This window comes from Rattus norvegicus, chromosome 5 (genome assembly GCF_036323735.1).
Source record: "Rattus norvegicus strain BN/NHsdMcwi chromosome 5, GRCr8, whole genome shotgun sequence".
NCBI classification, from domain to species: Eukaryota; Metazoa; Chordata; class Mammalia; order Rodentia; family Muridae; genus Rattus; species Rattus norvegicus.
In genome coordinates, this window is record NC_086023.1 from 108,326,788 (window position 1) to 108,350,974 (window position 24,187).

The following is a 24,187-nucleotide window of genomic DNA, read 5'->3' on the forward strand; positions in this document are numbered from 1 at the left end:
TATACTTGGAAGCTGAAGAACTATCTATTCAATGATAACTTGGACAAGGAATAAAGAAAGAAATTAAAGACTTTTTAGAATTCAAAGAAAATGAGGGAACAACATACACAAAGTTATGGGCCCCAATGAAGCAGTACTAAGAGGAAAACTCATAGTTATGAGTGCCTTTTGGAAAGAATATACACTAGCAGGTTAACAGCTCATCTGAAAGCTCTAGAACAAAGAGAAGCAAAAACACACAAGAGGAGGAGATGTGAGAAAAAATTTCAAAATCAGGGCTGAAATCATCCAAGTAGAAACAAAAAGAACTATACAAAGAATCAACAAAGCCAGGAGCTGATTCTTTGAGAAAATCATCAAGATAGATAAACCCTTAGCCAGACTAACTAGAGGGCACAGAAACAGTATACAAATTAACAAAATCAGAAATGAAAAGTGAGACATAACAACAGAAACTGAGGAAATTAAAAAAATTATCAGATCCTACTATTAAAGCTTATACTAAACAAAACTGGAAAATCTGAAGGAAATGGACAATTTTCTAGAGAGACACCAGGTAACAAATTTAAATCAGGATTAGATAAACCATCTAAATAGTCTCATAACTCCTAAAGAAACATAACCTGTCATTGAAAGTCTATCAACCAAAAAAAGCCCAAGACTAGATGGGTTTTCTATCAGACCTTCCTAGAAGACCAATACCAATACTCTCCAAACTATTCCACAAAATAGAAACAAAAGGAACACTACCCAATTCCCTCCATGAAGCCACAATTATGCTTATTCTTAAACCACACAAGACCCAAAAAGAAAGAAAATTTCAGACCAATTTCCCTTATGAATATTGATGCAAAAATACTCAATAAAATTCTTGCAAACCAAATTCAAGAACACATCAAAACAATCATCCATCATGGTCAAGTAGGCTTCATACCAGGGCTGCAGGGATGGTTCAATATATGGAAATGCATCAATGTAATCCACTATATAAACAAACCCAAGGAAAAAAGACACGATCATCTCATTATATGCTGAGAAAGCATTTGACAAAATTCAATACCCCTTCATGTTAAAAGTCTTGGAAAGATCAGGAATTCAAGACCCATATCTAAACATAGTAAAAGCAATATACAGGAAACCAATGTCCAACATCAAACTAAAAGGAGAGAAACTTGAAGCAATCCCACTAAAATCAGGGACTAGACAAGGCTGCCCACTCTCTCCCTACTTTTTCAATATAGTACATGAAGTCCTAGCCAGAGCAATCAGACAATAAAAGGAAGTCAAAGTATACAAATTGGAAAGTAAGAAGTCAAAATATTACTATTTGGGGATGATATGATACTTATTATACTTAATTAAGTGACCCCAAAAATTCCACTAGAGAATTCCTACAGCTGGTAAACAACTTCAGCAAGTGGCTGGATATAAAATTAAATCAAAGAAATAAGTAGCCTTCCTCTACTCAAAGGATAAAAAGGCAGAGGAAAAATTAGGGAAACGACACACTTCACAATAAACACAAATAATATAAAATACCTTGATGTGACTCTAACCAAGCAAGGGAATTATCTATATGACAAGAACTTCGACTCTCTGAAGAAAGAAAGTGAAGAAGATCTCAGAAGATAGAAAGATACCCATTGATCAGCAGAATCAAACAGTAAAAATGGCTATCTTACCAGAAGCAATATGCAGATTCAATGCAATTTCCATCAAAATTCCAATCAACCCTTCACAAAGATAGAAAGAGCAATTATCAAATTCATCTGTATTAACTAAAAACCCAGGATATTGAAAACCAATCTCAAAAATAAAAGAACTGGGGTTGGGGATTTAGCTCAGTAGTAGAGCGCTTGCCAAGCAAGCGCAAGGCCCTGGGTTCAGTCCCCAGCTCCGAAAAAAAAAAAAAGAAAGAAAAGAAAAGAACTTCTGAGGAAATCACAATCTCTGACCTCAAGCTGTACAACAGAGCAATAATGATAAAAAGTACATGTTAATTGTACAGAGACACACAGGTAAATCAGTGAAATAAAATTAAAGTCCCAGATATTTGGCACAGACTCTAAACCCATCCAGTGGAAAAAAGACAGCATATTCAGCAAATGGTGTTTGTTCACCTGGAGGTCAACATGTAGAATAATGCAAATTGGTCCGTTTTTTAAAATATTTTATTTATTTATTATATCTGAGTACACAATAGCTGTCTTCGGACACAGCAGAAGAGGGCATCAGATCTCATTACAGATGTGGTTGCTGGGATTTGAACTCAGGACCTCAGGAAGAGCATTCGGTGCTCTTAACCATTGAGCCATCTCTCCAACCCAAATTGGTCCATTCTTAACTCCTTGTTCAAAGCTCAAGTCCAAGAAGATCAATGATCTCCACATAAAACCAGATACACTAAATCTAATAGAGGAGAAAGTGGGAAAGAGCCTCAAACACAAAGGCACAATAGAAAATTTCCTGAACAGAACACCAATGATTCAGGCTCTAAGATCAACTATAGAAATATGGAATCTCATAAAATTCAAAAGCTTCTGTAAGGCAAAGGACACTCTCAATAGGACAAAATGACAACTTATAGATTAGGAAAAAACCTTTACCAAACCTATATTTAAGAGAGCTCTAATATCCAATATATTCAAAGAACTCAAGGAGTTAGACTCCAGAGAATCAAATAATCCTATTGAAAATGAGTTACAGAATGTAAATCAAAAGAACCTTGAGATTCCACTTCACACCAGTTGGAATGGCTAAGATCAAAAACTCAGGTGACAGCAGATGCTGGCGAGCATGTGGAGAAAGAGGAACACTCCTCCATTGTTCGCGGGATTGCAAACTGTTACAACCACTCTAGGAATCAGTCTAGAGGTTTCTCAAAAAATTGAATATTGCACTGCCTGAGGCCCCAGCTATACCTCTCCAGGATGTATACCTAAAATATGCTTCAACATGCAACAAAGATACAGGTTCCAATATGTTCATAGCAGCCTTAATTATAAGAGCCAGAAGCTGAAAAGAACCCAGATGCCCTTCAACAGAGGAATGGATACAGAAAATATGGTACATCTACACAATGGAGTACTACTCAGCTATCAAAAACAATGACTTCATGAAATTCAGAGGCAAATGCCATCCTGAGTGAGTTATCCCAATACAGAAAAACACACATAGTATGCACTCACTGATAAGTGGATATCAGCTCAAAAGCTTGAGTTACCCAAGATGACTTCTTGAAATTCGCAGGCCAATAGATGGAACTAGAAAATATCTTCCTGAGTAACATAACCCAATCACAAAAGAACATACATGGTATGTACTCACTAATAAATGGATATTAGCCAAAACTCTTGGAATACCCCATGTACAACTCACACACAATATGAACCTCAAAAAGAAGGAATGGTAATGTGTGGATGCTTCAGTACTATTTAGAAGGGGGAAAAATAATCATGGGAGGTAGAGGAAGGGAAAGAGGAGGGGGGAAAGGGGGACAGAATGAGGTCTAGGAGGAGACATGGGGGGGGTGAAGTACAGAGGGTCAGCAATTGAAAGGAGGTATGTGGTAGTGGGGGATGGGGAACTGAGAATAGCCACTAGAAAATCCCAGATGCCAGGGAAGCAAGAGGTCTAAAGGAAATGCAGAGACAAAGAGTGGAGCAGAGACTGAAGGGAAGGCCATTCAGAGACCACACCACCCTGGGATTCATCCCGTCTGCAGACACCTAACCCAGACACTATTGTTGATGCCAAGAAGTGCTTGCTGACAGGAGGGGAAGCCCTTGGACATGAGAAGGCGTGATGCCTCAGTATAATATGATGCTAGGGTGGTGAGACTGGAGTGGTTGGGTGGGTGGGGAGTATGCTCATAGAAGCAGGGGGGAAAGGAGGAATGGGATGAGACTTTTGCAAAGCAGAAACCAGCAAGTGGGACAACATTTGAAATGTAAGTAAATAAAATAATTTTTAAAAAGAGGGAACACATAAAATTGGGAGAGAATACTGGACTCCTAAAAGATACATATTAGACATGTATCAAATCCTTATTTAGGCTTATCTCAAAGGATATTTCTTGAGGTTGTTATGACTGGGTTTCACTCCAGATTTCTTCTCAGGATATATGTCATTTGTCACTGTATAGGCAAGATAGTTATTACAGTGTGCTCTATTTACATACTGTATATATGACTTCACTGATATTTGTACTTCCAATCACTTAAACACTCCTAGAAGTTGAGAATAGACAGTGTCAGGAACATAGAGGCTGCTAAAGGCTGAAAAAAATCCTTTTCAAAGTACACTAAGTCATGATGAAGGATTCTAGTCAGTCTTGAGCATGTCGAACAGGGCTCTGACAGACAGTAGCCTTTTACTTTAATTCCTCTGCTTTGCTACAAAGCATTGCATGAGAACTGTAAAGTTGCCCATCAAGGGCTATTCCCTGATTTGCCTACTTCATTCACTTAAGCATGACTACCAAAGTCCACCTATCAAAGCACTAAAAACCAACAAAGGCCCCCTTGTGGCTGCCCCAATTAAGCTGTCCAATCAAGATTAACACTTTATCCTAGCAGAGGTTTTCCCCCTTGTAGTTTTATATGCTGCCTTTTGCCTATGGGTCATGTTTGTCTCCTCTCCCCAACCCCAGGACAAGTATCTCCTCTGCTTCTCCCTAGTCCTCTATCACCTGTCTTTGTCTCTTACTCTTGGTACTTTGTCTTTCTGGGTCAAATAAATGACCTTTGTGCTGAGAACTTGGTTGTGGAGTGTCTTGTACAAATACCAATCCCTTTACACAGTTTGATAGGAACAAGATATTATGCCTGATCACTACACAGCATGCTGTCAGTACATTCAGAAGACTATGATACACAGGAGAAAAGGAAAGACTTAAGAATTAACCATGAATGGATGAGAAGCAAGAGACAGGTATATCTAATTGCCTGAACACGATGAAATGTCATATGCGGGTACAATATTTGGCAGGTTGATAAAATATATAGTTTCTTTACAGAAAAAAATCAATGTAAACAATAAAATTGTTTTAAGTAATTAAAGAATGAATGAATAAAACAAGTTACATTTCTATATTAGGAATAATTTATGGAAAACATATCTGTACCAAACTATACTACAATATATGTTACATCATATAGATAGTTAAATAAGTGAATAAATACGTACATAAAGAAATAAATGGGTACAGACAGACATAAAACTGAGTGGAAAGAGAACAAATATTTAGAGAAACATTTAGACAAATTGTGTGCATCCCTCTCAACTGAGTGACAGTTCTGAGATGGCTGAATCTGAGCAGTGAGGTACATTGTTCTAGTCTAGAAAAGTCCTGTCGACTTTGGCTCAGGACTCATTTCTTCTCTTCTCTTAGTCTTGCCAGCAAGTTGGCTGAAGAAGACAGAGCTCTCCAGACTTCTGCTCTGACCACCTCCCAGGCACAGGGACTGTGTTTCTTCTCTCTCAGGTACACAGTGATCCTATGGAAATATTCCCGCACAGCCAGTAGGGAGTCTTCCTGGGCCAGGTGAGATTCCTTCACCCCCACTTGCTGCATCTGACAGGCTTGCAGACCACTCAGCTGCTGCTGGAGGTCATTGCAGAATGAGTCTAGGAGGGTTGCATCCCAAGCAGTAAATGACTCCTTTGATGTGAAGAGGCTGAGGATCTGCTGGGTTAGCTCTTGCAGGACAGGGATAGCTTGAGCCTTCTGGATCTGCTGGCCATCCACCTTCTCCAAGGGGAATCCAAAGTCCTGTCTGTCCTTCAGGCAGGAGACAGGGGAGAGTCTCCTCATTTGTGCCAGGAGTGTGAATGCTCTCTTGTTCCTGAGGTTATGAGTATGAGGCAGGTCACATCCTAGACAGCAGGTTGATCTACAATAGCTCATCACGATCAGGATCATCAGGAAAGCACAAAGCCTAGCCATTTTGGATCTTGCAGATGCTGCTGGTTCTCGGGGTTGTTTGGTCCTGAACCTTCCACTCTAGGTTTTCTGAAGACTATCCTGGTGTGGATGTGTCTTAAATAGGGTAAATAGTAGTTTTACTTTCTGAATGCCCTCCCATAACTTTCCAATGGACTTTTCACTTTCTTTAACTCATTCTCTGTTTGGGTCTGGGCATTTTGTAAACCATTGTGGTTTTCCTTATTGCTTCCTCTTTCACTACTCCCCAACCAAAAGATGTTTTCCAGCATTTTTTTTCTAATTTGAATTTCCATTAACTGTGACAGCACTCTTAAACTGTCTTTGTTCAAAATTTACATATTTATTGTAAATCAAAATTTGCTGTAAAATATTACATAAAAGTTAACTAAATTGATGTTACAATTAATTTTGTTTTATTTATATTACACTCAAAGTATTTAAATAAAAATATGTTTTCAGGAAAAGGAGGGGCAGGCCCTTTGGTTGCTGCCCTCATGGAGAGCTGAAACCCAGCCCCAAAGAGCTCCTTCAGGCCTGAGACCAGCGGTAAGATCAATTTTTCTGCTCCAAGGGACCTGCCTGTTGTACTCAGGACACACACCCATAGGAACGGCTGAAAGCCAGTAGACAGGAATGACTACACACCTGAAAGCAGAACACTCTGTTCCCATAATTGGCTGAAAGAAAACAGGAAAACAGGTCTACAGCACTCCTGACACACAGGCATATAGGACGTTCAAGCCACTGCCAGAAATAGCAAAGCAAGATAACACCAGAGACAACCTGATGGCAAGAGGCAAGCACAGGAACCCAAGCAACAGAAACCAAGACTACATGGCATCATCGGAGCCCAATTCTCCCACCAAAGCAAACAATGAATATCCAAAAACACCAGAAAAGCAAGATCTAGATTTAAGATTTGATCATGATGATGGAGGACTTCAAGAAAGACATAAAGAACTCCCTTAGAGAAATGCAGAAAAACACAAGTAAATAAATAGAATCCCTTAGAAAGGAAACACAAAAATCCCTGAAAGAATTACAGGAAAACACAATCAAACAGGTGAAGGAATTAAAAATGGAAATAGAAACAATAACGAAAGCACAAAGGGAGGCAACCCTGGATATAGAACCAAAGGAAGAGACAAGGAGCCATAGATGCAAGCATCACCAACAGAATACAAGAGATAGAAGAGAGAATCTCAGGAGCAGAAGATTCCATAGAAATCATCAACACAACTGTCAAAGATAATATAAAACAGAAAAAGCTACTGACCCAAAACATACAGGAAATCCAGGACAAAATGAGAAGATCAAACCTAAGGATAATAGGTACAGAAGAGAGTGAAGACTCTCAACTCAAAGGACCAGTAAATATATTCAACAAAATCATAGAAGAAAACTTCCCTAACCTAAAGAAAGAGATGCCCATAAACATACAAGAAGCCTACAGAACTACAAATACCATGGACCAGAAAAGAAACTCCTCCTGTCACATAATAAATAAAACACCAAATGCACAAAACAAAGAAAGAATATTAAAAGCAATAAGGGGAAAAGGTCAAGTAACATATAAAGGCAGACCTATCAGAATTACACCAGACTTCACACCAGAGACTACGAAAGCCAGAAGACCCTAAGAGAACACAAATGCCAGCCCAGGTTACTGTATCCAGCAAAACTCTCAATAAACATAGATGGAGAAACCAAGATATTCCATGACAAAACCAAATTTACACAATGTCTTTTTACAAACCCAGCCGTACAAAGGATAATAAATAGTAAAGCCCAACACAAGGAGGCAAGCTCCACCCTAGAAAAAGCAGAAACTAATCATTTTTGCAATAAAACAAAGAGAAGAAAAGCACACAAACATAATCTCACCTCCAAATACGAAGATAACAGGAAACAGCAATCGCTATTTCTTAATACCTCTCAACACCAATGGACTCAATTCCCCCAATAAAAAGACATAGATTAACAAACTGGATACACAATGAGGACTCAGGATTTTGCTGCCTACAGGAAACACACCTCAGAGACAAAGACAGACACTACCTCAGAGTGAAAGCCTGGATAACAACTTTCCAAGCAAATGGTCAGAAGATGCAAGCTGGAGTAGCCATTCTAATATCGAATAAAATTAATTTTCAACTAAAATTCATCAAAAAAGATAAGGAAGGACACTTCATATTCATCAAAGAAAAAATCCACCAAGATGAACTCTCAGTCCGAAATATCTATGCTCCAAATACAAGGGCACCTACATACGTAAAAGAAAACTTACTAAAGTTCAAAACACACAGTGCACCTTACACAATAATAGTAGGAGATTTCAACACCCCACTCTCATCAATGGACAGGTCATGGAAACAGAAATTAGACAGAGACATAGACAGACTAAGAGAAGTCATGAACCAAATGGACTTAACAGATATTTATAGAACATTCTATCCTAAAGCAAAAGGATATACATTCTTCTCAGAACCTCATGGTACTTTCTCCAAAATTGACCATATGATCAGTCACAAAACAGGACTCAACAGATACAGAAAGATAGAAATAATCCAATATGTCCTATCAGACCACCACAGGCTAAAGCTGGTCTTCAATAACAATAAGGAAAGAATTCCCACATTTATATGGAAGTTGAACAATGATCTACTCAACGATAACCTGGTCAAGGAAGAAATAAAGAAAGAAATTAAAGACTTCTTAGAATTTAATGAAAATGAAGTTACAACATACCCAAACTTATGGGACACAATGAAAGCTGTGCTAAGAGGAAAACATCATAGCTCTGAGTGCCTGCAGAAAGAAACAGGAGAGAGCATATATCAGCAGCTTGACAGCACTCCTAAAAGCTCTAGAACAAAAAGAAGCAAATACACCCAGGAGGAGTAGAAGGCAGGAAATAATCAAACTCAGAGCTGAAATCAACCAAGTGGAAACAAAAAGGACTATATAAAAAATCAGCAGAACCAAAAGCTGGTTCTTTGAGAAAATCAACAAGATAGATAAAGGAGCCAGATAGATAAGGGAGCCAGAGTAACCAGAAGACACGGAGAGTGTGTCCAAATTACAAAATCAGAAATGAAAAGGGAGACATAACTACAGAATCAGAGGAAATTCAAAAAAATCATCAGATCCTACTACAAAAGCCTATATTCAACAAAACTTGAAAATCTGGAGGAAATGGACAATTTCCTAAGCAAATACCAGGTACCAAAGTTAAATAAGGAACAGATAAACCATTTAAACAACCACATAACTCCTTAAGAAATAGAAACAGTCATTAAAAGTCTCCCAACAAAAAGAGGCCAGGTCCAGAAGGGTAGAGTGCAGAATTTTATCAGACATTCATAGAAGGCCTCATACCAATACTATCCAAACTATTCCACAAAATTGAAACAGACGGAGCGCTACTGAATTGCTTCTATGAAGCCACAATTACTCTTATACCTAAACCATAAAAAGACGCAATAAAGAAAGAGAACTTCAGATCAATTTCCCTTATGAATATCAATGCAAAAATACTCAATAAAATTCTTGCAAACTGAATCCAAGAACACATCAAAAGAATCCTCAGTCATTATCAAGTAGGCTTCATCCCAGGCATGCAGTGATGGTTTATTATACAGAAAACCATCAGCGTAATCCACTATATAAACAAACTGAGAGATAAAAACCACATGATCATTTCATTAGATGCTGAGAAAGCATTTGACAAAATTCAACACCCCTTCATAATAAAAGTCCTGGAAAGAACAGGAATCCAAGGCCCATACCTAAACATCGTAAAAGCCATATACTGCAAACCAGCAGCTAACAATATACTAAATGGAGAGAAACTTGAAGCTATCCCACTAAAATCAGGGACCAGACAAGGCTGCCCACTATCTCCCTACTTATTCAATATAATTCTTGAAGTTTTAGCCAGGGCAATCAGACAATAAAAAGAAATCAAAGGGATACAGATTGGAAAGGAAGAAATCAAAATATCGCTATTTGTAGATGATACAATTGTATACATAAGTGACCCCAAAAGTTCCATCAGAGAACTACTAAACCTGATAAACACCTTCAGCAAAGTGGCCAGGTATATAATTAAGTCAAATAAATCTGTAGCTTTCCTCTACACAAAAGAGAAACAAGCTGAGAAAGAAATTAGGGAAACGATATCCTTTATAATAGTCCCAAATAATATAAAATACCTCGGTGTGACTCTAACCAAGCAAGTGAAAGATCTGTATGATAAGATTTCAAGACTCTGAAGAAAGAAATTGAAGAAGATCTCAGAAGATGGAAAGATCTCCCATGTTCATGGAATGGCAGGATTAATATAATAAAAATGGACATTTTACCAAAAGCAATCTACAGATTCAATGAAATCCCCATCAAAATACCAATCCAATTCTTCAGAGAGTTAGAACAATTTGTAAATTTGTCTCGAATAACAAAAAACCCAGGATAGCTAAAACTATCCTCAACAATAAAAGGACTTCTGGGGGAATCACTATCCCTGAACTCTAGCAGTATTACAGAGCAATAGAGATAAAAACTGCATGGTATTGTTACAGAGACAGACAGATAGAGCAGTGGAATACAATTGAAGACCCAGAAATGAACCCACACACCTATGGTCACTTGATTTTTGACAGAGGAGCCAAAACCATCCAATGGAAAAAAGAGCATTTTCAGCAAATGGTGTTGGTTCAACTGGAGGTCAACATGTAGAAGAATGCAGATCGATCCATGCTTATCACCCTGTACAAAGCTTAAGTCCAAGTGGATCAAGGACCTCCACATCAATCCGGATACACTCTAACTAATAGAAGAAAAACTAGGGAAGCATCTCGAACACATGGGCACTGGAAAAAATTTCCTGAATAAAACACCAATGGCTTATGCTCTAAGATCAAGAATCGACAAATGGGATCTCATAAAACTGCAAAGCTTCTGTAAGGCAAAGGACACTGTTGTTAGGACAAAACGGTAACCAACAGATTGGGAAAAAATCTTTACCAATCCTACAACAGATAGAGGCCTTATATCCAAAATATACAAAGAACTCAAGAAGTTAGACCGCAGGGAGACAAATAACCCTATTAAAAAATGGGGTTCACCCCAGTGAACTAGATTGTTGGGGGGAGGGCGGCAAGAGGGGGAGGATGGAAGGGGAATACCCATAAAGTAGGGGAGGGCGGAGGAAGATGTTTGCCTGGAAACCGGGAAAGGGAATAACACTTGAAATGTATATAAGAAATACTCGAGTTAATAAAAAAAAATGGGGTTCAGAGCTAAACAAAGAATTCACAGCTGAGGAATGCCAAATTACTGAGAAACACCTAAAGAAATGTTCAACATCTTTAGTTATAAGGGAAATGTGAATCAAAACGGCCCTGAGATTTCACCTCACACCAGTGAAAATGGCTAAGATTAAAAACTCAGGTGACAGCAGATGCTGGCGAGGACGTGGAGAAAGAGGAACACTCCTGCATTGTTGGTGGGATTGCAGACTGGTACAACAATTCTGGAAATCAGTCTGGAGGTTCCTCAGTAAGTTGGACATTGAACTACCTGAGGACCCAGCTATACCTCTCCTGGGCATATACCCAAAAGATGCTCCAACATACAACAAAGACACATACTTCTCTATGTTCATCGCAGCCTTATTTATAATAGCCAGAAACTGGAAAGAACCCAGATGCCCTTCAACAGAGGAATGGATACAGAAAATGTGGTACATCTACACAATGAAATATTACTCAGCTATCAAAAACAACGACTTTATGAAATTCGTAGGCAAATGGTTGGAACTGGAAAATATCATTCTGAGTGAGCTAACCCAATCACAGAAAGACATACATGGTATGCACTCATTGATAAGTGGCTATTAGCCCAAATGCTTGAATTACCCTAGATGCCTAGAACAAATGAAACTCAAGACGGATGATCAAAATGTGAATGTTTCATGCCTTCTTTAAAAGGGGAACAAGAATACCCTTGGCAGGGAAGAGAGAGGCAAAGATTAAAACAGAGACTGAAGGAACACCCATTCAGAGCCTGCCCCACATGTGGCCCATACATATACAGCCACCCAATTAGACAAGATGGATGAAGCAAAGAAGTGCAGACCGACAGGAGCCGGATGTAGATCGCTCCTGAGAGACACAGCCAGAATACAGCAAACACAGAGGCGAATGCCAGCAGCAAACCACTGAACTGAGAATAGAACCCCCGTTGAAGGAATCAGAGAAAGAACTGGAAGAGCTTGAATGGGCTCAAGACCCCATATGTACATCAATGCCAAGCAACCAGAGCTTCCAGGGACTAAGCCACTACCTAAAGACTATACATGGACTGACCCTGGACTCTGACCTCATAGGTAGCAATGAATATCCTAGTAAGAGCACCATTGGAAGGGGAAGCCCTGGGTCCTGCTAAGACTGAACCCCCAGTGAACTGGATTGTTGGGGGGAGGGCGGCAATGGGGGGAGGGTTGGGAGGGGAATACCCATAAGGAAGGGGAGCGGGGAGGGGGATGTTTGCCCGGAAACCGGAAAAGGGAATAACACTTGAAATGTATATAAGAAATACTCAAGTTAATAAAAAAAAAAGAGAGAGAGAGAGAGAGAGAGAGAGAGAGACAATTCAAAAAAAAAAGAATTCACAGCTGAGGAATGCCAAATTACTGAGAAACACCTAAAGAAATGTTCAACATCTTTAGTTATAAGGGAAATGTGAATCAAAACGGCCCTGAGATTTCACCTCACACCAGTGAAAATGGCTAAGATTAAAAACTCAGGTGACAGCAAATGCTGGCGAGGACGTGGAGAAAGAGGAACACTCCTCCATTGTTGGTGGGATTGCAGACTGGTACAACCATTCAGGAAATCAGTCTGGAGGTTCCTCAGTAAGTTGGACATTGAACTACCTGAGGACCCAGCTATACCTCTCCTGGGCATATACCCAAAAGATGCTCCAACATACAACAAAGACACATACTTCTCTATGTTCATAGCAGCCTTATTTATAATAGCCAGAAGCTGGAAAGAACCCAGATGCCCTTCAATAGAGGAATGAATACAGAAAATGTGGTACATCTACACTATGCAATACTACTCCACTATCAAAAACAATGACTTCATAAAATTCATAGGCAAATGGAATGAACTAGAAAATATCATCCTGAGTGAGGTAACCCAATCACAGAAAAACACACCTGGCATGCACTCATTGATAAGTGGATATTAGCCCAAAAGTTCGAATTACCCAAGATGCACTCCTCAGATCACAGGAATCTCAAGAAGAAGGATGACCAAAATATGGATGCTCTCACTCCTTCTTAAAAGAGGGAACAAAAATATCCATAGGCGGGGATATGGAGGCAGAGTTTAGAGCAGAGCCTGAAGGAATGGCCTTTCAGAGTCTGCCCCACATGTGGCCCATATATATACAGCCACCAAAACTACATAAGATTGATGAAGCTAAAAAGTGCATGCTGAAAGGTACGGGATATAGATGTCTCCTGAGAGGCACAGCCACAGCACATCAAATACAGAGATGAATTCTAGCAGCAAACCACTGAACTGAGAACAGGACCCCCTTTGGGGAAATTAGAGGAAGGATTAAAAGAGTTGAAGGGGCTTGCAACCCCATAAGGACAACAATGCCAAGCAACCAGAGCTTCCAGAGACTCAACCACTACCACAACCACTACCAAAAGACTATACACGGGCTGACCCAGGGCTCCAATTGCTTGTGTAGCAGAGAATAGCCTTGTTGGGGCACCAGTAGAAAGGGAAAGCCTTAGTCCTGCCAAGGTTGGATCCCCAGTGCAGGGAAATATCGGGGGGAGGGGAGGAGTAGTGATAAGGGGGGAGGATGGAAGGAACACCTGTATGGGGGAGTGGGAGGGATGGAGGCTTATGGACAGGAAACCGGGAAAGTGAATAACATTTGAAATGTAAATGAAGAAATAAATCTAATAAAAAATAAAATTAAAAAAAAACCTGAACAGCCTAGCATCAATGACCTTGATGTATGACTTGATACACTTCATCTGATAAAGGAGAAAGTGATGAATAGACTTCAACTCATTGACTAGTGCAAAGAGTTTTAGATGTGTTGCCCTGGGCAAGTGCTTGTGTATATGGAAGACATAGATGGGTGTCACTGTCTTCTTGATGTCTTCCTCACAGTGCCTGACACTGGCTTGCAGCTCACTGATTTAGCTAGGATGTTGGCCAGATCATTAGGGTAGACTTCCTCCATTAGTTAAGATGCTTCTGTGTCCAGCTCTACATCAGTGGGTACTGATCATTGCAACTCAGGAATAATAGACACAGAGAACTAGATATGGCCGTTTTCACACTCTCAATCCTGAAACTTGACGAACTTGGCAGTCTCTAGCTTACATTGCGTTACTGTACACAGATATGTCTTCATGGACAGCTGTGTGATGCTCCCTGACCGCAAGGTCTTTTCTGTGTGAATTCAGTGTGCAGTGAATCAGGTCTGCTTCTGTGTACAGGAATGATGGCTCAGTACTTTGTCACCTACTGCATTCTCCTGTCTCAGTCCTTCCATTTCTGTCTCTTGATTCCCAAATTTTGTTTAATAAAAACAAGTTATTAAATCAAAGGTCTGAAACATAATATGACACTGTGTATTTTCTGAGCAGGTTGATATCTGAAGCTATTTAATAACACTTTTATTAAATAACCAAGGTAGTGATGAAGATTACATTAAAAATAGCCGCCAAAGAAACAGTGCAGGAAGTCATATCTGAAATCTGTTTAGCAGTCACACCAATAGCCATTTATCCAATAATTACAGTCCTTAGCAAAGTCTACTTTAATCGACAGATCTTCAGTACATATCACTTGATTTTCTGCAAATACACAGTTCACTTACATATGTCCCCATGAGATATATATATGTATATATATACATATACACATATACATGCACATACACATATATATGCATATATATGTGAGGAATAAGACATGGCAACACTTGTGTGAGCATGTTTACTGTCCAAAGAGATAGAGACATCTTTCTCCTGATCAAGGAGTCCAGAGGCAGAACAAAACATCAAGGAGAAAGTGTTGTAATTGACAACTTACTCTTAAGAAGGAACTTAAGGTCTAGCATTTCCTTGGCAGTTCTACACACAGATACACATTGTATTCCTCTGTTCAAGTGTCCTTCAAACCTCAAAGAGGTTGAGGGGTCAAGAGTCTCTGATATGTTGCTCCAGGCCCCTGTAAGACATAGATCTTACCCAATAGATGTATGAACTATGTTATTCTGCTTCAATTTAGGTTGACCATCACCTGGAACATGGATTCACATTATACTTCATGGATGGGCCATTGTGGAGTAGGTTACCTAAATCTTGAGGTCACATATGAGTAGACGGCCATAGATCAGTGCATTTACCAACTCACTGTTGCTCACAGCAATACAGCAGCAGCTAAAGAATCCCTTCTGTGGGCTCAGATGCTATTTTACAGCATTCCTAGCTCAGGGTTGCTTGTCTCAGTTTCACAAGGCATTACCTGATGATCAAAACGATGTGAGTTTAGTTGTGAATCACCACTAAGAGGACTGCACACAGACCTCTCCTTCTCCAGAGAACTTCAGTTATAGACAGCTAGAGGGAAATGACACAAAAGACCTTTTTATATGTGGGGTTTCAGTGGAGACCTGGGAGGGGTGAAAGAATGGGGGGCAGGAAGCACAAAGAAGGAGAGCAAGTCTATGGTCTGATCAAGCTCTTAAATTTTATTTTGATACAGTGGCTTATAAAGACAAGCAGGCGGGAAGGCCATGCAGGGCCAAAGGTCCATTTCACTAGCGTCACCACCCTTGCTATAGCCCAAAACAGGAAATTGCAGGTATATTGATCAGACAGATAACTGGCTAGGTTTCATAGAGGGTGTAAATGGACATGACATTCCTGAAACATTCCTGAGACAGAGGGTGCTTAAGAGGGCTTGGCTCCCAGCATTTACACATACTTGCCCATTGCTCAGATGACATGACTTGTGGACCTGTGAAGACTTCCCTTCCTAAGATGAATTTGAAGGGAATTTCTGAATTCAGTTCTTCTGGAGAAAATTCTGTTTCAGTGGAGGAAACTGCCAGGAAACAGAATTCTCTAAAAATGAAAAACTCCCCCGAATTGGATTCTGTGTGTTCTTTGCAGGCCAGGCCAGTAGGTGGCACTCTTCTTCTCTAAATTTTTCTTATAATCGAACTTTTGGTTTCCCTTTTCTTTCTCTCTTTCTTTCCTTCCTTTCTTCTTTCTTTCCTTTTCATCTTCCTTCCTTCCTCTTTCTTCTTTCCTTCTTTCTCTTTTTCCTGTCTTTCTTTTTTCTTTTATTCTATTTCTTTTCCTTGTTGAAACAGTTAGCTTTAGGTCATTAGAAGAACATTGACTAAGGTTTAAAATTAAGAGGAAATTCCTATACCTGAGAATTCCATTCAAACCTTGAGCTCTTTCATTCTGGTTTCAATGGTGGTTTAATGTTTAAAAAAACTTCCAGTCAGGAATCAAGATGTAAAGAAGAGACAGCATTTGTAGAGTGAGCAGAGCTGGGTCCTGAGGAGAGAATGATGAGCATACAATAGGGCTTTTCTCATTAGGGAGGGGGAAAAAGGACAGTGACACTGAAAGATGGGGTCTGGGACAGCAGGGAGGTACTTGGAGAAAGCTATGTGTATGCGTACATGAGTTACACATATATACATACATATATAAATTTAATGGTATTATATCATATATACAGCATATCATATATAATGTATACATTTACCTGTAGTTCCACTTTCAGTTTCAGTCTAAGACACTAATGCCCATATATTTGTCAGCCATCAATTCATATTGAATATCGAATTCAGTGATTAGTCTTCCATTTCCAATGTGTCTAATGGCAGAAGTATTCATTTAATTGTTACAGCAGCAAGGGTTTTCAGTGCCTCAACTCTCTGTATTTTTGCATTTACTTTTTCATCTCTCCTGAAGTGTTGGTTGGATGGTTGAAGTCTCCAATTCTGTTCTGTGTCTCTTCTCTGCTTTCCTAGAAAGAAAACCCTGAGGTCGGTTGTATACATACTGTCAAAATGCCTGATTTGAAATTAGAGCTTACATCTAAGAGGGGGTTCCTGCACTGTCCAATGCTTACCACAGAACTCTTCCTCAGTCCCTGCCAAGGAATGGAGAGACTCACAACTGTTCACTGAGAAAAGGAAGGGCTGATTTCCTGGCCTCAGGAACCATTGAAGAAGAGGGAGACGAATTGGAAGAACCAGAGGCAGTGGATGATGCAGCAAAGCCGTGTTCTTGAACCCAACAGCGTAGTTTCTCATGTGAACTGTGAGTGGTTATGACTGAATGGACATGACAAGCCAGACAAAATATCAGCTTGGAAAGTGGAGGCAATTCCAATATCCAGCTGAGGAACTGTGGCAAAAGATGGCTGCTGGAGGAAAAAGATTCAGGTATCTTCAGAGATTGTACCCCTGAGAGCGACTACCCTTGCTCCACGAGATGGTACTGTACCAGCAGGATGAAGGTGATGATGATGATGACGATGACGACGATGATGATGACAAGGAGGAGGAGGAGGAAGAAGAAGAGAAAGAGAAACAAGTCACAGAAAAGAGAAGTAGAAAATGGGAAGAGGAAAGGTCCAGGAAATAGAAAAGGAATAGTGGTGTTTCAAAGGGTTAATTTTAGAATCACTTCACTCTCCTGGTTGGATTTATTCCCAGATTGGTTTATAAGGCTATGACCAGTGGGGTTAATTCCCAGGGTCTTCTTGTCTTGCTTTTCTATGCCATATATGCAGGCTAGTAATTTTTTATCTGTTTTGTGTTGCTGTACATGACCTCACTCATATTTAGAACCGAAAACAATTAAACTCATTAATGATAAGAGTAGATGATAAGTATATGAGATCAGGGAAACCAGATGCTAAATTAACCCAGGACATATTTGGTCAAAGGGGACTAAGGAATGTGAGGAGCAAGACTCTCTGGTTGTCTTCTGCACAGCAGCTGTCTATCCAGCCAGAAGAATACTATATGCTAGAGAAAAGAAGATGAAAAATATTTAGGGTTTGTCTAAATTCTGTGCAGTGTATATGTCTATCCTCTCTAATATTTAGAAAGTGTTCATGTACAGTATTTACAGTGTAGACTCTAATGTGAAAAATATTTGATAATGTTAATGAGATAACAAATTAACTAATCCAAAGTGTTTTATAAAGTAAATTTATTTGAATACAAAATAAATTAATTATAAGTGATGATTTGTTATATTAAGAAATATAGGCTGCAAGATTAAATAGAAATACCTCAAATTATATTACTAGCAGTAAAAATAAATAAATAAATAAATAAATAAATAAATAAACAAACAAATAAACCCAAATGGGTGCAAACATAAAAATGGTTTTGCATATTGAAACAATTGTTCAATATTGCTGAAACATCTAGATGGTTGATTGCAGTCATACTGAAAGTAATGAGAGTCTTTAAGGCAGCTCTTACAAAGTGTGATACAGTGTCCTAGTCCAGAAGAGTCCTCTCCACACTTTGTCTCAGGACTCACTTCTCTTCTCTCAGTCTTGACAGCAAGTGGACTGAGGAAGACAGGGCTCTCCAGACTTCTGCTCTGACCACCTCCCAGGCACAGGGGCTGTGTTTCTTCTCTCTCAGGTACACGGTAATCCTGTGGAAGTATTCCCGCACAGCCAGTAGGGAGTCTTCCTGGGCCAGGGGAGGTTCCTGCACCCCCATTTGCTGCATCTGACAGGCTTGCAGACCACTCAGCTGCTGCTGGAGGTCATTGCAGAATGAGTCTAGGAGGGTTGCATCCCAAGCAGTAGATGACTCCTTTGATGTGAAGAGGCTGAGGATATGCTGGATCAGCCCATGTAGGATAGAGATGGCTTGAGCCTTCTGGATCTGCTGGGCACCCACCTTCTCCAAACGGAATCCAAAGTCCTGTCTGTCCTTCAGGCAGGAGACAGGGGAGAGTCTCTTCATTTGTGCCAGGAGTGTGAAGGCTCTCTTGTTCCTGAGGTTATGAGTATGAGGCAGATCACATCCTAGACAGCAGGTTGACCAGTGGCTCATCACCACCAGGACCACTAGGAAAGCACAGAGCTTAGCCATTGTGGATCTTGTAGATTCTGCTGTTCTTCTGGGCTGTGTGGTCCTGAACCTTCCCTCTAGTACTCTGAAGACCATCATGGGTGGATGTGTATTAAATAAGACAAAGCTCTACTTTCTATTTTCTGAATGTCTTGTTATTACTTTCCTATGCCCTTTTCACTTTCTCTAAGCCATACTTTGGATGAGCCTGGCTTTTTGTTTTTTGGGTTTTGAGGGGGTTTTGCCCACTTTGTTTTTCAGTACTGCTTTCATTTTCATTCTGCCTCTCAACAAAGCTGTTTCTGAGTTTATTCCTAAAAAAAAAGCTTGTCATTGTCTTGTTTTTTTTTTTTTGACTTTTTTTTTTATTAACTTGAGTATTTCTTATATACATTTTGAGTGTTATTCCCTTTCCCGGTTTCCGGGCAAACATCGCTCTCCCCCCTCCCCTTCTTTATGGGTGTTCCCCTCCCCATCCTCCTCCCCTTGCCGCCCTCCCCCCAACAATCTAGTTCACTGGGGATTCAGTCTTACCAGGACCCAGGGCTTCCCCTTCCACTGCTGCTCTTACTAGGATATTCATTGCTACCTATGAGGTCAGAGTCCAGGGTCAGTCCATGTATAGTCATTAGGTAGTGGCTTAGTCCCTGGAAGCTCTGGTTGCTTGGCATTGTTGTACATATGGGGACTCGAGCCCCTTCAAGCTCTTCCAGTTCTTTCTCTGATTCCTTCAACGGGGGTCCTATTCTCAATTCAGTGGTTTGCTGCTGGCATACGCCTCTGTGTTTGCTGTATTCTGGCTGTGTCTCTCGGGAGAGATGGACATCCGGCTCCTGTCGGCCTGCACTTCTTTGCTTCATCCATCTTGTCTAATTGGGTGGATGTATATGTATGGGCCACATGTGGGGCAGGCTCTGAATGGGTGTTCCTTTTGCTTCTGTTTTAATCTTTGCCTCGCTATTCCCTGCCAAGGGTATTCTTGTTCCCCTTTTAAAGAAGGAGTGAAGCATTCACATTTGATCATCTGTCTTGAGTTTCATTTGTTCTAGGCATCTAGGGTAATTCAAGCATTTGGGCTAATAGCCACTTATCAATGAGTGCATACCATGAGTGATTTTCTGTGATTGGGTTACCTCACTCAGGATGATATTTTCCAGTTCCTACTATTTGCCTACAAATTTCATAAAGTCATTGTTTTTGATATCTGAGTAATATTCCATTGTGTAGATGTACCACATTTTCTGTATCCATTCCTCTGTTGAAGGGCATCTGGGTTCTTTCCAGTTTCTGGCTATTATAAATAAGGCTGCGATGAACATAGTGGAGCACGTGTCTTTTTTATATGGTGGGGCATCTTTTGGGTATATGCCCAAGAGAGGTATAGCTGGATCCACAGGCAGTTCAATATCCAATTTTCTGAGGAACCTCCAGACTGATTTCCAGAATGGTTGTACCAGTCTGCAATCCCAACAACAATGTAGGAGTGTTCCTTTCTCTGCATCCTCGCCAGCACCTGCTGTTACCTGAGTTTTTGATCTGGCCATTCTCACTGGTGTGAGGTGAAATCTCAGGGTTGTTTTGATTTGCATTTCCCTTAGGACTAAAGATGTTGAACATTTCTTTAGGTGTTTCTAAGCCATTCGGCATTTCTCAGCTATGAGTTCTTTGTTTAGCTCTGAACCCCATTTTTTAATAGGGTTATTTGTCTCCCTGCAGTCTAACTTCTTGAGTTCTTTGTATATTTTGGATATAAGGCCTCTATCTGTTGTAGGATTGGTAAAGATCTTGTCCCAATCTGTTGGTTGCCGTTTTGTCCTAACCACAGTGTCCTTTGCCTTACAGAAGCTTTGCAGTTTATGAGATCCCATTTGTTGATTCTTGATCTTAGAGCATAAGCCATTGGTGTTTTGTTCAGGAAATTTTTTCCAGTGCCCATGTATTCGAGATGCTTCCCTAGTTTTTCTTCTATTAGTTTGAGTGTGTCTGGTTTGATGTGGAGGTCCTTGATCCACTTGGACTTAAGCTTTGTACACGGTGATAAGCATGGATCAATCTGCATTCTTCTACATGTTGACCTCCAGTTAAACCAGCACCATTTGCTGAAAATACTATCTTTTTCCATTGGATGGTTTTGGCTCCTTTGTCAAAAATCAAGTGACCATAGGTGTGTGGGTTCATTTCTGGGTCTTCAATTCTGTTCCATTGGTCGATCAGTCTGTCTCTGTACCAATACCATGCAGTTTTTATCACTATTGCTCTGTAATACTGCTTGAGTTCAGGGAGAGTGATTCCCCCTGAAGTCCTTTTATTGTTGAGGATAGTTTTAACTATCCTGGGTTTTTTGTTATTCCAGATGAATTTGGAAATTGTTCTGTCTAACTCTTTGAAGAATTGGATTGGTATTTTGATGGGGATTGCATTGAATCTGTAGATCGCTTTTGGTAAAATGGCCATTTTTACTATATTAATCCTGCCAATCCATGAGCATGGGAGATCTTTCCATCTTCTGAGGGCTTCTTCAATTTCTTTCTTCAGTGTCTTGAAGTTCTTATTGTACAAATCTTTTACTTGCTTGGTTAAAGTCACACCGAGTTACTTTGTATTATTTGGGTCTATTATGAAGGGTGTTGTTTCCCTAATTTCTTTCTCGGCTTGTTTCTCTTTTGTGTAGAGGAAGGCAACTGATTTATTTGAGTTAATTTTATACCCAGCCACTTGGCTGAAGTTTTTATCAGCTTTAGTAGTTCTCTGGTGGAACTTTTGGGATCACTTAAATATACTATCATATCATCTGCAAATAGTGATATTTTGACTTCTTCTTTTCCTATCTGTATCCCCTTGACCTCCTTTTATTGTTTGATTGCTCTGGCTAGAACTTCAAGAACTATATTGAATAAGTAGGGAGATAGTGGGCAGTCTTGTGTAGTCCCTGATTTTAGTGGGATTGCTTCAAGTTTCTCTCCATTTAGTTTAATGTTAGCAACTGGTTTGCTGTATATGGCTTTTACTTGAATTCCTATTCTTTCCAGGACTTTTATCATGAAGGGGTGTTGAATTTTGTCAAATGCTTTCTTAGCATCTAATGAAATGATCATGTGGTTTTGTTCTTTCAGTTTGTTTATATAATGGATCACGTTGATGGTTTTCCATATATTAAACAATCCCTGCATCCCTGGGATGAAGCCTACTTGATCATGGTGGATGATTGTTATGATGTGCTCTTGGATTCAGGTTGCAAGAATTTTTTTTTTATTTATTTATTTTTTTTTATTAACTTGAGTATTTCTTATATACATTTCGAGTGTTATTCCCTTTCCCGGTTTCCGGGCAAACATCCCCCTCCCCCCTCCCCTTCCTTATGGGTGTTCCCCTCCCAACCCTCCCACCATTGCCGCCCTCCCCCCATAGACTAGTTCACTGGGGGTTCAGTCTTAGCAGGACCCAGGGCTTCCCCTTCCACTGGTGCTCTTACTAGTATATTCATTGCTACCTATGGGGTCAGAGTCCAGGGTCAGTCCATGTATAGTCTTTAGGTAGTGGCTTAGTCCCTGGAGGCTCTGGTTGCTTGGCCTTGTTGTACTTTTGGGGTCTCGAGCCCCTTCAAGCTCTTCCAGTTCTTTCTCTGATTCCTTCAATAGGGGACCTATTCTCAGTTCAGTGGTTTGCTGCTGGCATTCGCCTCTGTATTTGCTGTATTCTGGCTGTGTCTCTCAGGAGCGATCTACATCCGGCTCCTGTCGGTCTGCACTTCTTTGCTTCATCCATCTAGTCCAATTGGGTGGCTGTATATGTATGGGCCAAATGTGGGACAGGCTCTGAATGGGTGTTCCTTCAGTCTCTGTTTTAATCTTAGGTTGCAAGAATTTTATTAAGTATTTTTGCGATGATATTCATAAGGAAAATTGGTCTGAAGTTCTTTTTCTTTGTTGGGTCTTGGTGTGGTTTAGGTATAAGAGTAATTGTGGCTTCATAGAAGGAATTCGGTAGTGCTCCATCTGTTTCAATTTTGTGGAATAGTTTGGATAATATTGGTACGAGGTCTTCTATGAAGGTCTGATAGAATTCTGCACTAAACCCGTCTGGACCTGGGTTCTTTTTGGTTGGGAGACCTTTAATGACTACTTCTATTTCCTTAGGAGTTATGGGGTTGTTTAACTGGTTTATCTGTTCCTGATTTATGTACCTGGTATCTGTTTGGAAATTGTCCATTTCCTGCAGATTTTCAAGTTTTGTTGAATATAGGCTTTTATAGTAAGATCTGATGATTTTTTGAATTTCCTCTGAATCTGTAGTTATGTCTCCCTTTTCATTTCTGATTTTGTTAATTTGGACACACTCTCTGTGTCCTCTCGTTAGTCTGGCTAAGGGTTTATCTATCTTGTTGATTTTCTCAAAGAACCAACTTTTGGTTCTGTTGATTCTTTCTATGGTCCTTTTTGTTTCTACTTGGTTGATTTCAGCTCTGAGTTTGATTATTTCCTGCCTTCTACTCCTCCTGGGTGTATTTGCTTCTTTTTGTTCTACAGATTTTAGGTGTGCTGTCAAGCTGCTGACATATGTTCTTTCCTGTTTCTTTCTGCAGGCACTCAGCACTATGAGTTTTCCTCTTAGCACAGCTTTCATTGTGTCCCATAAGTTTGGGTATTTTGTGCCTTCATTTTCATTAAATTCTAAAAAGTCTTTAATTTCTTTCTTTATTTCTTCCTTGACCAGGTTATCATTGAGTAGAGCATTGTTCAATTTCCACATACATGTGGGCATTCTTCCCTTATTGTTATTGAAGACCAGTTTTAGGCCGTGGTGGTCCGATAGCACGCATGGGATTATTTCTATCTTTCTTTACATGTTGAGGCCCGTTTTTTGACCAATTATATGGTCAGTTTTGGAGAAAGTACCATGAGGAGCTGAGAAGAAGGTATATCCTTTTGCTTTAGGGTAGAATGTTCTATAAATATCTGTTAAGTCCATTTGGCTCATGACTTCTCTTAGTCTGTCTACATCTCTGTTTAATTTCTGTTTCCATGATCTGTCCACTGATGAGAGTGGGGTGTTGAAATCTCCTACTAT

At 39.9% G+C, this 24,187-nt stretch overlaps 2 protein-coding genes across 2 annotated transcripts; both read right to left on the reverse strand.

The window, feature by feature from the left end:
• Nucleotides 1-5,330: 5,330 nt before the first annotated feature.
• On the reverse strand, nucleotides 5,331-5,947 carry Ifna16l1 (interferon, alpha 16-like 1). The gene has a single exon (NM_001408849.1). It carries the CDS (start codon nucleotides 5,945-5,947, stop codon nucleotides 5,372-5,374), a length of 576 nt encoding a protein of 191 aa, NP_001395778.1. The 3' UTR covers nucleotides 5,331-5,371.
• Nucleotides 5,948-16,782: 10,835 nt separating this feature from the next.
• On the reverse strand, nucleotides 16,783-19,461 carry LOC100912356 (interferon alpha-1-like). The gene is given in 1 exon segment (NM_001409402.1): nucleotides 16,783-19,461. A coding segment is annotated over 1 exon segment (570 nt). The 5' UTR covers nucleotides 19,142-19,461; the 3' UTR covers nucleotides 16,783-18,571.
• Between the last annotated feature and the right edge of the window lie 4,726 nt (nucleotides 19,462-24,187).

Coding starts and splice junctions, on each gene's coding strand:
- Ifna16l1 (NM_001408849.1), bottom strand. CDS start 5,947: ATGGCTAGGCTTTGTGCTTTCCTGATGATCCTGATCGTGATGAGCTAT.